Genomic DNA, 15,338 nt, shown 5'->3' on the forward strand with positions numbered 1-15,338 from the left:
TCACTAAGGACCAAGTAGCTTGGCTTCGCCCAACGATGGATATGGCGTTTGGGGTTCAGCATCCCATCTGTTACTAATGATGATGGTGGTTCTCAAGTTGGCCATTGAGAAGGAGACTTGGCTGGAACGAGGCGGACCCTTACGGCGCGCCAACTCCTCTCGTCTTCTGTTGCGATACGGCCTCAGTTGAAATCAGGGCACTGCAACAATTAATTCCTGGGCGACAGTAACTGATTTTATGGACACTTTGTATGGTGGAGCTGTTGAGATCGGTGGCTTGTAGGACGAGTGCGCGGATTTTCAGGCTTTAGTTTGGATGCAGGAGCAGGCAATTACAGACAGTAAAATAAATAATTGAAGGGAATGTATTTGCAAAAAAGATTTACAATACTCTGAATAAAACATAAATACCTACAAATTTTCACCATTAACAGGGGCAGAAAGCTTCCTTATTTAAACATTCTTGGCAAAAAACTTACATTACTAAGATGCTAAGGAAAGAAATGTAATTAATTTGTCAATGCGCTATCATTTGGTTGCCTATACTGTAAAGCACAGAGTTGACACAGGTTTTACTTGGGACAGATGAACCCGAAAAATTCGTTCTGTTTCGGAATTGCTCACCAAGAGAGTGACAGGCGTTAAGAAATCCAGAATGATGCAAGGTCCATGAAATATGGGGGGGGGGGCAAGCTTGCCTGCTGGAACAAAATGTTTTTACCATGACCTGATCTCCGACCTTTAAATTGGTGGGTCTCAGTCCACGATCGTATCTCTCTATCACTTTCTAATGATAGGCTTTTAGGTTATTTTTGGTCATTCTACACAGATCCCTGATATTATCTGTGTCCATTGTCTCTGGTTAAATCTTATTATTTGACCACAAATTGGAGAACGGTGTGTCTGGAACGAACTTAGTCGTAAGATATGCGGGTAAAAACTTGTGTGACTCATGAACCGCCGAGTTAAATGCATAAGGTAGCCAATGCAATGAAGTGTCCCAACGAAAATGATCTTCATGGTGAAAAGCTATAAACCGCTGAGCTGTAGATGGTTGTGGATAGTAGGCTGACGTCGTGACATGTAAGATGGATAGATCAAAGCAGAATTTACGAAACAAATCAGAGGTGAACGCCTTGGCGCTATCAGAAACTATAAATTGACAAGGACCAAAAGGTGCAAAAATAGTATTGAGACAAGAAATAGTGGACTAATCAGTAGCAAGCATGGTTGGAAACAGCCATGAGAACCGTGTGAGATCATCCACCCAGCTGTTGTCGTATTTCAGATGCCAAGAACATTAATAAAACCATTTTGGCAAAATGTTACGTAATATTTTGTGATATAGTAGCCAAAGCATACAGCTGTTATCATAGTTCAGTTGCTCTTAAACATAAACAAAACCAGTTTGGCAAGAATGTTACGTAACATGTCATGGCTTAATAGCCACCGTCTTCAGCTGGTATCCTAGTTCAGATGCATTATTTACTACTAAAATCCATTTGACCTGAATCCAAGATATCTGCTACAAATGGCCTACAAATGGTCGCGGCTGGTCCGTGGTCCGACAGCTCTACAATCATTCCGCAAAAAGCCTCATTTGATGTTATTGTATTTAAAGTAATAAATAAGTTTAAAAAATTGTGAGCAACTGCTAAATGACCTCGATAATGTAAGATGGGCAGTACGCAATGGTACGGTGATAAACGGGGTTAAAGGAGGTTGTGAGTTTCACAAATAGAAAGAGTCATCTCAGTTTTAATTATTACGTTGATGGGGGGTGAAATTTCCTTATGGGAATCATTGTAAGTCACTATCACTATCAGCCATATTCAATCGTTTTTACGATGTGGCCTCTTTAAGTCCGAAGCAAGGTAGGTTTTCATGAGGTCTCTCCATCTGGGACGGTCTTCAGCGATGTTCTGCCAATTGATCCCAGTAATCTTCCGGATGTCTTTATCCCATCTGTCCGGTGGTCTTCCCCTTGGTCTGAGATGATCTTTCGGACACCACTCAAGCACAAGCTTTGTCCACCTACCATCAATTCTCCGAGCAACATGGCCTGCCCACTGCCATTTTAGGGTAAATACCCTTTCTAAAATGTCACTGACCTTTGTGACTGACCTGATGTAATCTGCTCTCTTCCTGTCTTTCTTCGTCAAGCCTAGCATGAACCGTTCCATAGCTCTTTGTGTTGTTCTGAGTTTTTGCTTAACAAACTCGCTCAATGTCCAGGTTTCACAACCGTAAGTCAGTACGGGGAGAACACTCTGGTTAAAGACTATCTTCTTTAGGTGGGGTGGCATGTTGGATTTGAAGACTGAAGAATTTCTTCCATAGGCTTGCCATCCTAGTTTGATACGTCGGAAGATTTCCGGTCTTAAGTCCCCTTTCATGTTTACAAGTTGCCCAAGATAGACAAATTCATTGACCTGTTGTAATGTGGTGTTTCCCACATGCAGCTTTCCTGCTGGGGCCCATTTGTTAAGCATTACTTTGGTTTTAGAAAGGTTCATGGATAGTCCCACTTTTTGACAGGCTGAGACAAGATCTTGTATTAGAGTTTGTAGTTCATCGATGTCGTTGGCCAAAAGTGTAATGTCGTCTGCAAACCTTAAATTGTTCAGCGTTTTCCCATTGATTTTGATTCCTGTGCTTTGCCAGTTGATTTTTGACATGGCCATTTCTAATACGGCTGAGAACAGCTTGGGAGATATGGGGTCGCCTTGCTTAACACCTCTTTGAATGGAAAAATTCGTGGTTGGCACATTGATGTTCACGAAGGCTGAAGAGGTTTCGTAGATATGCTGGAGAACTCTTATGTAGGCAGTGTTAATGTACGGAAAGATCTGTATTGGGGTAATCACATAAATTGGATCGTAAATAAAGGGTACAGATCTCTGCACATGATTATGAGGGTGTTTAGGGGTTGTAGTAAGGATGTAAAGGAGAGACCATATAAGTCTCTGGTAAGACCTCAACTAGAGTATGGTTCCTGTGTATGGGACCCTCAGCAGGTTCGAGAATTGGAAAAAAATCCAAAGAAATGCAGCTTGGTTTGTTCTGAGTGATTTCCGACAAAAGAGTAGTGTTACAAAAATGTTGCAAAGTTTTGGCTGGGAAGACTTGGGAGAATTGAGACAAGTTACTCGACTAAGCGGTATGTTCCCAACTGTCAGTGAAGAGATGGCGTGGTACGACATTAGTAGACGAATAAGTTTGAATGCTGAGTTTAAAAGTAGGAAAGGTCACAATATTAAGATAAAGTTGGAATTCCAGAGGACAAACTGGGGCAAATATTCGATTGTAGGAAGGGGAGTTACGGACCGGGATAACTTACCAAGGGAGATGTTCATTACATTTCTAGTTTCTTTGAAAGATTTTAAGAAAAGCTTGGTAAAATAACAGATAGGGAATCCGCCACCTGGGTGACTGCCCTAAATGCAGATCAGTAGTAATTGATTGAAACCTACCCTGCATCCGCCGATGGTTTAGACGCTATCAAACACAAACAAAACCAGTACTGTAGGACTGTATGTTTGCATGAGGTATTTCCTCACTCCCACAGTATAACGCATTTAAGTCTAATTTTCCTTCACACATTAACATAAGAAAATGAACACAACGAAAATTGTTCTGATGGACTGTGTGCCCGTATATGGCTGGGAGGCGTGAACAGTCTTAAGAATTTTTTTTGGTTATTGGCTTTGCGTCGCACCGAAACAGATATGTCTTATGGCAACGATGGGACAGGAAAGGGCTAGGACTGGGAAGGAAGCGGCCGTGGCCTTAATTAAGGTACAGCCCCAGCATTTGCCTGGTGTGAAAATGGGAAACCACCGAAAACCATCTTCAGGGCTGCCGACAGTGGGGTTCGAACTGTCTTAAGAATAATGGATAAGAAGAGCATTGTGGGATTGGACGTTTTGCTCGGGCAGCGACTTTATTTGAATTTACATTTATTGAAGTCATTCGAATTTTTGTCTCTTCTTAAAAAGAACAGTATAAAAATTGAAGGACTTCCTGACACTATACGCAGTTCAAATTCTTTGGGCCACACTTCTTATAAATAAAATTGCATTTCAGCACTCGCAAAGTTTGAGCATGAGTAACACTTTACCGAAAATATCACTTTTCTTGTACATCTTATTTATCCCTTGTTTAGGGACCGAATAAATTATTTGTTGATCTGCAGCAAAAGTTTCCGTTTTTATAAATATGTTCTCCGTCAGAAAACTGTTCATTTTCTGATTCAGAATCACAGTTCATCGTCATAATTGCCGTCCTCACATGAATCTTCCTTATCTGATCCACCACTATCCAAGAACTTATCAACAATCGCAGCCAGATAACCAGCAATTAGTTCTTATCCTCATAGTAGGCACTGTTATTAAAAAGGACTTATTAATGAACAAAGCAATGTACATCGACACGTCAGGATGAAGGGGTCACTGGGTCAAGGAAACAACCTAACACTTAACAATCGAAGAACAGCTTATACTGTAAAAGTTCTCATGTAAACCGAGAAAGGGAGAGTATACATGGAAGAAGAAGTTCAGCACAGACTTGCTTGCAGGTAAAAAAAAAAAAAACATCCGCGGCTGAAATTTAACCCAGAATAGCCTTTAAGGATAGCCCGCCTGGTGGCCATGATCGTTAAGGCGCTGAAGTCTAAAAAGGTCTAACACCGAGGTTAGCCGGTTCGAGTCCCGTTGGTCGAAAAATTTTCACCATCAGAATGTTGGCCGGCAGGGTAGGGGAGGTGGTGGTATACAATTTCTAATCACTAGATTGCGTGCCAATAGCCTGGATTAAATTCCAAACCTCTCCGCAGTGCTCATATGGAGTGAGGGCATAGGACGCTGTTGATGGTGATTCGTCCTTCGGATGGGCACGTTAAGCCTTGAGCAGACCCCTTGGTGCTATTCGACAGGAGTAGGCTATGTGCCGGCACCGGGTTTCACCCTCTCCCTACTATCATATATCACGTCATTCATTTCATCTCTCATTAACTCCTCTGATGAGGTTGACGTCAGGAAGGGCATCCGGTCATAAAAAACCGCCACGACACATTCATCTCACCTCATACCCGACCCCGTAGGGAAACGGGACAAGGGTTGGACAAACAATAGCCTTTAAGGAGTTGTAAGAAAGCCGGGAGAATTGGTCGATTTGAATCAAATGATACGAGTACTGTACCTCACTAGTCACTGCTCGACGTCCATATGCTAAGCAACGAGCAACTTAAAAATAACATGCATTATTCCAGGATTCATCTTGTGAGTGTTAATTAATTTTTGGAATCAACTGTCCATTCTCCTATGCCGTTCTCTTGATCATTAGATAATTTTTATCTACGTATTTGTCCGTCTCCTTGGCTAAATGGTTAGCACAGGGACACGGGTGTCCGGGTTCGATTCCCGGCAGGGTCGGGAATTTTAACTATAATTAGTTAATTTTCCTCTCCGGAGGCCACACGCCATTTCATTTCATCTACCTATTTTACTGTATCTGACTAAAATTTATTTGATATTCGTCAGTAGATTCTAAATTAATTTCAACACTTCTATGTATATATTTCAGATTTGGGGCTCAAGAAGAGGAAGTCCTTCCTTGATATCCTGCTCGAGCAATCAGACGCTCTTACTCCTAAAGAGTTACGAGAGGAGGTCGACACCTTCATGTTTGGAGTACGTCATCATTTTGTAGTATTTCCATTGCACTTTATGATTTCAAAAATTACAAGAACTCAGTTTGTAAAATTGTACCTCGAGTGCAAAAAGTGTCGTAACTCAAAAAAGTTGATTTTGAGTCATCGAAACCTCCGCATTCAACATGGAGAGATCTATATTGCTGAAAAACTGTTATACATCTTAGCTAAATTATTAACGAAATTATAATACAAAAATGTATGAATATAATCGCATACCATTCATGCAAACTGTCGCATCTATAATTTCGCCAGGTTTACCACAAAATTAGGAGGTATTTGCTAAGTTGAAACTGTCGTCTGTGAAATTATATTCCTGAATCTCAAACCCCTCGCATGTGTTTTATAGCAGTGTTGGAAACATATAATTTCTGAAGAAAAAATGAAATGGCGTATGACTTTTAGTTCCGGGAGTGTCCGAGGACATGTTCGGCTCGCCAGGTCCAGGTCTTCTCAAATGACGCCGATAGGCGACCTGCGCATCGTGATGAGGATGAAATTATGATGAAGACGACACATACACCCAGCCCCCGTGCCAGCGGAATAAACGAATTAGGGTTAAAATTCCCGACTCTGCCGGGAATCGAACCCGGGGCCCCTGTGACCGAAGGCCAGCACGCTAACCATTTAGCCATGGAGCCGGATATAATTTCTGAAGAAAAACAGATTTTGAGTTAAGGCATTTTCTTATTCAGGGTGCGAAATGGAGACGCCTATGAGAAGGGTACACTATGTCCTGCTAAATCGTCAACCTGATAGCCGTGTTTTCAAAGGCACTAACCATTTGAAGGCAGGAAATTCAGCGTTGATTGATACAATCACACATCATGATGACTACCCTTAATGTTCTCTTCGTCTACTCCATGAAATTGACTTGGTAAGAACCCGTAACACAGTGAGCCAATGAAGGCCGGCTTGCATTTACTGGATCGTCGTGAGTGTGGTATGCGTGGTGTCATTCTCAGATGTATTGCTTGACTCGATTAACCCTCTACTGCATGAATTATTTTTCGTTTCCGTTTGGTGAAGAAAATTTCAAGCTTTAATGTTCAACATACGCTCAGTGGTTTAGATATACCAGCAATTCTTAACTGGGTCTAATAGCTTAACACTCGTATGTGATGTGGATTGCCATATTGGAATATATATACGATTTTCCACGATTTTACGCTAAGCTTTTAACATTCAAAGACCGAACATTACTGCCTACTGGCCATGGGTACGTATTGCAGGGCGCAATTATACTTGCACGACCGTAGGTCGGTAATGTCTTTGAGGTTGAGCCAGAGGTACTCCTGAAGCCTGTGGTAATATGACGGGGAGGGCCCACGTAAAATAAACGGTGGTTGGTTCGCGTGGATATTGACGGGGTGACCTTTGATTGTAGGGCTGTTTTGTCTTATGTTATGTATATATATAATAATAATAATAATAATAAAAAACAAGGCATCACTGGGATATGTGTTTAATTGACTGTACAGTTGAAGGTGTGCCGTAAAACTACCTCTGTCTATAATATTTATCCATTTACACAGGTGAAAAGTTATTTGTTGCCTAATGGCAACAGTATGCAGTAGAGGGTTAACGGGAATGAGCCGGGATCGAACCTACCATGTTGGGATCAGAAGGCCAACGCACTACATTCCGAGCTACTCAGCCCGGCATTAGAGCTTCCCTTTCTTCATATTTAGGACATTATACAACTGCTGAGATCCATAGTTAATATCGTTGAGAAATGTTAAGTAGCCAGAAAGTTATTGACGAGTATTATTTCTTTCTTAACCTGTTTACCCTCCAAGGTTGGTTTTTACCTCGGACTCAGCGAGGGATCCCACCTCTACCACCTCTAGGGCAGTGTTCTGGAGCGTGAGATTTTGGGTCGGGGGATACAGCTGGGAAGGAGGACAAGTACCTCGCTCAGGCGGCCTCACCAGCTATGCTGTACAGGGGCTGTGTAGGGGGATGGGAATAGACGAAAGGATAGAAAAAGAAGAGAGAAGGAAGCGGCCGTCGCCTTAAGTTGGGTACCATCCCGGCATTTGCCTGAAGGAGAAGTGGGAAACCACGGAAAGCCACTTCGAGGAAGGCTGAGGTGGGAATCGAACCCACCTCTACTCAGTTGACATCCCGAGACTGAGTGGATCCCGTTCCAGCCCTCGTACCACTTTTTCAAATTTCGTGGCAGAGCCGGGAATCGAACCCGGGCCTCCGGGGGTGGCAGCTATTCACACTACCCACTACACCACAGAGACGGATTATTATTATTAATATTATTATTATTGCATATGACTTTGCTCCATTGATTAATTCCTAAATATACTCTTGTCTTTACTTTAAATGTACTCTTTTCAATTTTAACACACTTTTAACTCCACGTACACCAATCAGATAACGAAACGAGCTAACGCAGCTGCAATCCGAATGAATTAGTGTGGAGAACACGCGAGTTTTATGAAGATCCACATGCCTGACTATTAAGGGGCACCCCAGACGCAAAGGATGATCACGTCGCGATTCATCACTATGTTGTTGTTGTTGTTGTTGTTGTTTCCGTGGCATCGCACTGCACTAGTTACAAAAATAAACTTTACAATTATCTCACAAAGAAAACAAAACTTTCATGAACGCACAATTCACACCTGACCACGTGTTAGCGACGACAGACAAAACGGCAACACTTCAATACGGTAGTCAAGCTAGTTATAGATAGCACCACTATACTAGCCACATTGCCAACAACAATTAAATGAAAATAGTTCATCTTTATTTAATGGCTAGCTTAAACATTACATGTTTAAAATGCTCGTATTCTTGTAAGTAGATAAAAGAGTATAAACGCAATAGGAAATTAAATACGAACTGACATGTATAAAATGCGAAACTGTATCTGATATAAAATTGTAGTGGTTTGGTCATTCTGATTGACGGGTGACGTTCTTCATTTATTTTTATAGCATTGCCAACATGAATAATAACTGTTAAGCAACGACATTATAGACTGCTAATCTGATGGCCATCTTTGAATCTACTTGAACCACTGGCAGCCATGACACTTGAAGGCAAAACGTATGCTTATTTCCTCTGAATCTGCCATAGAAAGGATCCGCAGAAGTTGTTGTGTGATGGAGTACGGTCTTTGAGAAGGTGTGCAAGGTTAAACTAAATAAATAAATAAATAAATAAATAAATAAATAAATAAATAAATAAATAAATAAATAAATAAATAAATAAATAAATAAATAAATAAATGTAGGCTATGAATTCAGTAGAATGAATTCGGGCGAAGTTTGACCAAGAGAGGTCCGGTAGAAATATTATAGTGGTAAAGCTGATAGGATACCGTATGTGGAAGGAATGCTACACTTTACCAGGGGTCAGGTGGTTTCAACTTTAGAATCTGGGGTTACCCCATTTAGTGACCCCTTACGACAGGCAGAGGATGCCGTAGAGATACTCTGCACCGCAACCAACGGACGTATGTGCTGCATGTCGCACAGCAGTTCTTAGAAAATAGCCATAAGTAGCAAAAAGCATAAAACATAACAAACCAGACAAAGAAGCAAAATTCAAAAATTATACCAGAATGACACTGAAGGTATGTCATGAAAAGGCAGTGCTATCTTTCTCTACGCGTGTGAATTCTTCAATGAACTGCTGTACGTATAACATGTCTTTCTGTAGTGAATGACTTTATTGTTAGTGCATGACGCCGAATTATCCATCTTTCTAGACACGCAATTCTTGTTTTAACCAAGCAAATGCTCACCATATTCACTGCGTTTATTTCATTATAACATCAATGCAACATTAAGCATGTTTGAAAATGTCGTGTTTATTTTTAAATAAATCTTTAATTTGCAATAACATATAATCTCATCAATTCATTGAGCTGATAAGGGCTGTCAAGACCAAGAAGAGGTAGCCGCCATGACAGTTACAGGCAAAAGTTAGTTCGCTGTGCTTCAACCAGGGGCGCTGTAACAAGTATGTTTAGCAGTCTATATCTTTTATGTCGTTGCAGTTAAGTGCAACTTTGTGCCAGCCCACCTATAGCTATGTTCCAAATGAGGAAGTAAACGACTTAAAAACTGTAAACTGCGCTTGATTCCCGTTTAAATGTGTAAATCTAATAATTAACTTTCAAATTTATGTCAAAAATAATTAACTGCAAATGCACTCGATTTTATGTGAGTAAAATTAACATTGACACAAGTTAATGGTTCAATTTTAGGTAACGTAAATAAAATCATTAGTTCCTTGGACTAGAATTAAAATTGTGCATATTCATTGCTTCATCGTCTTAACGTTCCGCAACAAAAGTTACTACAACTTGAAATAAATCATCACGTGTGAACTTCTGCTAAAATAATCGGCTTCACCACTGATTAGTCCAACCCGCCCTCACATAACGCACGACATGCTAAACAACGAAAATTTCCTCCAAATCAATAACGACGTACAACACACTTATCACACATATAAGCCCTTCCGTAAGTAAATTCGAATAATAACAATATCTATCAATCAAGAGAAATATTTGCGCAGTCCTATCACACCTATGTCCAACAGTTTCAATGAAATCTAAATACGAATGGGTACACCGCTGGCATTATGACACGATTACTATCAAGATCCAAACGACCTGCTTTACAATTAATTACTTGTGAACATCCGAACGACCTACGACACTGTTGGTTATTAGTGAGGATGCAAACAATCCCTAATACAAGTTAATGAAATGAAATGGCGTATGGCTTTTAGTGCCGGGAGTGTCCGAGGACATGTTCGGCTCTCCAGGTGCAGGTCTTTCGATTTGACTCCCATAGGCAACCTGCGCGTCGTGATGAGGATGAAAGAAGACACATACACACAGCCCCCGGGGCAGCTAAATTAACCAATGATGGTTAAAATTCCCGACCCTGCCGGCAATCGAACCCGGCACCCCTGTGACCAAAGGCCAACACGCTAACAACTTAACCACGGAGCCGGACACAAGTTAATCACTTCGTGAAGATCCAAAACATGAAACGAAAAGTCTACTAGTTAAAGTCACAAATACATCCCACCCTTCCATGACAATCTGTCTCCTCATTTCAATAGACACTCTGACTAATCCATGATGTTCTCAAAGGATACAAGCAATAGCATTACGCTGTTAACATAAAACAAATCTAGACATAATAGCCCTTCTAATATCCAAAATTCAAACCTTTGAGGCATAAGGATTGTCTTCACTCAACAAGCTCCACTTAGAATCGCACGATGGATCTACCTCGTAACCTCATGGACTTAACAGCTATGCGGAAAATCTAAATAATGGGACCAAATCAATCTTCACAAATATCCACAGGGGCACTCGCGGATCTTCCTGGATAAGGTTCCAGACTGCACGACACATAAAACACAGGGGCTCAGTCTGGCTACCCTGTACCATAAACTTGTACGTAACATCGGAACATCTCAATATCAGAATCCACAGGAGCACTTCATGACTTTACCCTGAGGAAAGTTCACTGAGGGAACAACACACCGACTTTTACACTTAGATTGGGGTATCAAATCCATCCCAAATTCATGTCAAACTAATTAATTTTAATTCTAGAAATTCTGAATCAGGTAATATCCACTTCTTTAAGGATTGTTCATTTTTGTATACGACAAAACTGTATTTTTACTATTAGTGTGTATTGATTATTAATTTCAAACTAATGTATGACACAATGCCTAAACACACAAATAGGACTTCTGGACATAGCTGCTTTCAAACTTCGCAGACGCACTGCAAATGCAATTATTCCTAACGTCCATACGCCAACTTCAATACCATAACGGAGATCTGCCTTTTTTAATCACTTGAAATGTAGCGTCACTTAGCCGAAACCTAAAGCAAGACAACTTTAACACAACAAAAGATATACACTTGATATGTAATGTTCCCTCGCCATTGTCCCAGGCTTTAATTAAACATTTTTACAACCATCGTAACTGCGACAACCATTGCCACTAAGCACTTCATATAACTCTTCGTGATAATCTTACAACTTATATTTCAAATAAGAAATAACTAAAACTCTTCACTTGCTTGTATTACAATCAGCGTATTTCGGCAATCTTCTTACGAAATTCAACCCTCGCTTTGAAACAAAAAGCTCACGACACCGTTATCTGCTGGGCCATTTATGGCTAATAGCCTTGCCCCGCTGAACATTAATGAAAACAACCTGCTGCCAAATTACGGTACACTTGGTTCCTCGCGTTCAACCTCTATAACACATACTCGGGTTCTGTCGGTAAGATATCAAATACTTTAAATCATGCTGCTCCACTCTTACATTTCGATCGGAAATGCTATCTCGTAACAACAGCGTGACTTGACTTAAGTCCTTCCTCTGTTCACTTAACAAATGTAGAAATTTACTGTTGCACTGGAGAAATATTAGCAAGTATTTCTATACTGTAGCGTGAATGTAACCATGTCCCGTATCACACCTTCAAAAATTAGTAAGTCTACACGCCGAAAGGGTGACAAATTGATTCTGAATGCAAAATTTAACCAAGTCCCAATTTCAAATATTCACAAGTTCGTCAAAGTCCATACACTGCAGTGGTGAAAATTTATTTCCAGACTAAAAGTCTCCGAATTAGCGCGATGCAGGAACATTCTCTCCCGACCAGTAACAAATGACATGGCATTACCGTACTTCATCTCATCTCTTTTATAACCGCAATACCGCCAAAACTTGTGCAATCCTTCATTGCAGACAAAGCAATTTCCTTAACCTCAGGATTTCATAACTTGGATTATGTTTACTAGGTTTCAAAATTCCGTCCATTACAAACTCACTAATGACATAATTTTCACTGTATAATGTATAGCCGTAATGTTTAAAGTGCCACGTGCACTTACTTCTCTTTAAGAAAGGCACTAAAACGCTGGGGGTGAAAACCTGGATAGCTGTATTCTTCTGCGTGAACTTCCGTCAGACTTGGGACTTAGGTAGTAATTCATGCCGGAAAATTCTCAAGTAATATCAGCATTCTACGCTCCTAATTTGGGCTTTCAGGTTTTTTTTAGTGTTCACTCATGTTGCAAAGCAATATGACATATCACTGGTCGTGTCGGACTTGAAGTATGATTTCTGAGAGCAATTCATCCATCCAAGGAGATCAAAATAATAATCTTTTTCTCGCGCGCGACGAACAGTAAACAGATGACAATCGGAAAAGTATTGATCGCTCACTATGTGACAAGGAGAAAACATGCAGAAAAGGTTGTAGCATCCTCAGAGACTATAATGATGATATGCCGTATCCGTGAACTTCGGATAATGGGCTCAGTATGTATGTATGCATGTATTGATGTATTGCACTCGCTCACGCCTGAATTTAAGACTGGCATTTATCACAGTGGTATTCGGTACATATCTAAAAATTGAAAATTAAATTATATATTCTAATAAGGCGCTCAAGTAATACTTCAGGGATGAACGGGTCATACAAAATGTATAGGGGTAAGGGCTCATCAGTGTTAAATTAAAGTGAGATGAGACGGTAGGCGCCACAGGAGGCTTGGGAAGATAACATGATTGGTCATCATGAACAGGACCAACTAACTACAAGAAAAATACAATGGAACTGTTTCATTTTGAAATTCACAAAGGAGCAATTTAGTTATGCAATTATTGTGTTGAGCTGGCATAATACATTAATAAATAAAACTGAAATTGAAAATACAAAACCATATAATATCCATCAGACCATTCTGATGGCTGGAACAATGACCAATTCGGGTCGAACCACTGATCTATATGGGTCAAACCAGTGACCATTTGAACGGACGCGGGCACGAGTGTAGAGACTTTTAAGTCGCCTCCACGTTTCCCGAAATGAGCTACCCTCTGGGCTATTTACACACACATATATATAGCCTGGAATTCTACCTAAGAAAACAAGAGGAGATTCGACGGAGGGACCCTAGCCTAAACGTTGAAATGTATATGAACATGTCAGTATCATCTCACCTGAATGAATCTTGCATTATTATTACATCAGTTACACATATAAAATACTAGGAAGGGGTCTCTGAAACCTCACATGATTATGATATTTATGAACTTCGGCTCCCAAGGGAAACCAAACTTGTTTCACCTAAACAGCATGACTCATGGCTACCACTATTATTATTGTTGTTGTTGTTGACCCCGTTTAACTTCGCCTAATTTGTGACATTGAGCATTCCACAATATTATCACTCATGTGGCAGATTAACCTCTCTGATCTCCCAGGTCGTGAAACTTCAAAATAACCATACGTGCAGCCTGTCCTTGCTCGTTTGTATTGCACAGATTCGAACCCACGCACACTGCATAATTCAGTCATAATTCGGGTACGTCCCACGCACCGATAAGTCGATATTTTCAGTCACTCGGACGCTTATATATTCCTAATCTATCTCGTAACATTCCTTTTTCTGTCGTAGATTTTATTTTTCCTAGTTGCTTTACGTCGCGCCGACACAGATAGGTCTTATGGCGACGATGGGAGAGGGAAGGGCTGGGCTGGGAGTGGGAAGGAAGCGGCCGTGGCCTTAATTAAGGTACAGCCCCAGCATTTGCCTGGTGTGAAAATGGGAAACCATGGAAAACCATTTTCAGGGCTGCCGACAGTGGGGTTCGAACCTACTATCTCCCGAATACTGGATACTGGCCGCACTTAAGCGACTGCAGCTATCGAGCTCGGTCGTAGATTTTTTAATAATATCGCAGTTTGTTTATTAATCTTCATGATGCGGGGATCCTTCTCCCACTCTTACATCAAAGCAATATTTTCTTCAATTGGTATTCATTGATTTCAAGACTGATTCTATTCCCTCGACGACAACAGTACGGTCTAAATATTTTATCAAACTGCATGTTATTCAATTAACCCCATACAGCCCTTGACTTGTTTCTTCGAGGTTAATCTCCACGACTGGCCTTATGGTGTGATTTAATATCCCCACATAATTTTAACGATCAAGGGTACATTATTTTTATCCCGTGGTCTCATACCACAACTTAAACAAACAAATTTAGATCACAGTTAGAACTTGCTCGTATCCGGTGGCAGCTCGATTTAATTATCAAAATTTCTTATTCACACGCAATTTGGAAACCAGCCTATGAGTTGGGCATGACATTGGTGATCCCAAGTCACTCTCATATTTAACCACTTAATATCCAATCCTTAGCACTGTTTACATTTATATTTCATATTTAGCCTAATTCCCGACGGTTGACGCTACTGAGAGGCACCGGCAAAATTTGGCATCTCAGTTACATTTATCAATATAAACAACCTTCCGCATATACAACATATATTTAAATTCACTAGCAATTTCATAACTATGGACTTGATACATCATGCCTTATTTCAAACAATATACTGGTAAACTATAAGCCTGACCAGATCGGTCGTTGACCGGGTGAGTTAGCCGTGAGATTAGGGGCGCGTGGCTGTGAGCTTGCATCCGAGAGATAGTGGGCTTGAATCCTACTGTCGGCAGTCCTGAAGATAGTTTTCCTCGGTTTCCTATTTTTACACCAGGCAAATGCTGGGACTGTACCTTAATTAAGGCCACGCCGCTTCC

The 15,338-nt window shown here is 40.7% G+C and overlaps 1 protein-coding gene across 2 annotated transcripts in view; it reads left to right on the forward strand.

Annotated features, from left to right (window-relative positions):
• LOC136858377 (cytochrome P450 4C1) overlaps window positions 1-15,338 on the forward strand; it is a 246,140-nt gene that overhangs the window by 167,209 nt on the left and 63,593 nt on the right. For both annotated transcript variants that reach the window (XM_068228630.1, XM_067137879.2), the window contains exon 9: window positions 5,584-5,690. In XM_068228630.1, coding sequence (XP_068084731.1) covers window positions 5,584-5,690 — 107 coding nt within the window. The remainder of the gene's footprint in view (window positions 1-5,583; window positions 5,691-15,338) is intronic.

This window comes from Anabrus simplex, chromosome 1 (assembly GCF_040414725.1).
Source record: "Anabrus simplex isolate iqAnaSimp1 chromosome 1, ASM4041472v1, whole genome shotgun sequence".
Classification (NCBI taxonomy): Eukaryota; Metazoa; Arthropoda; class Insecta; order Orthoptera; family Tettigoniidae; genus Anabrus; species Anabrus simplex.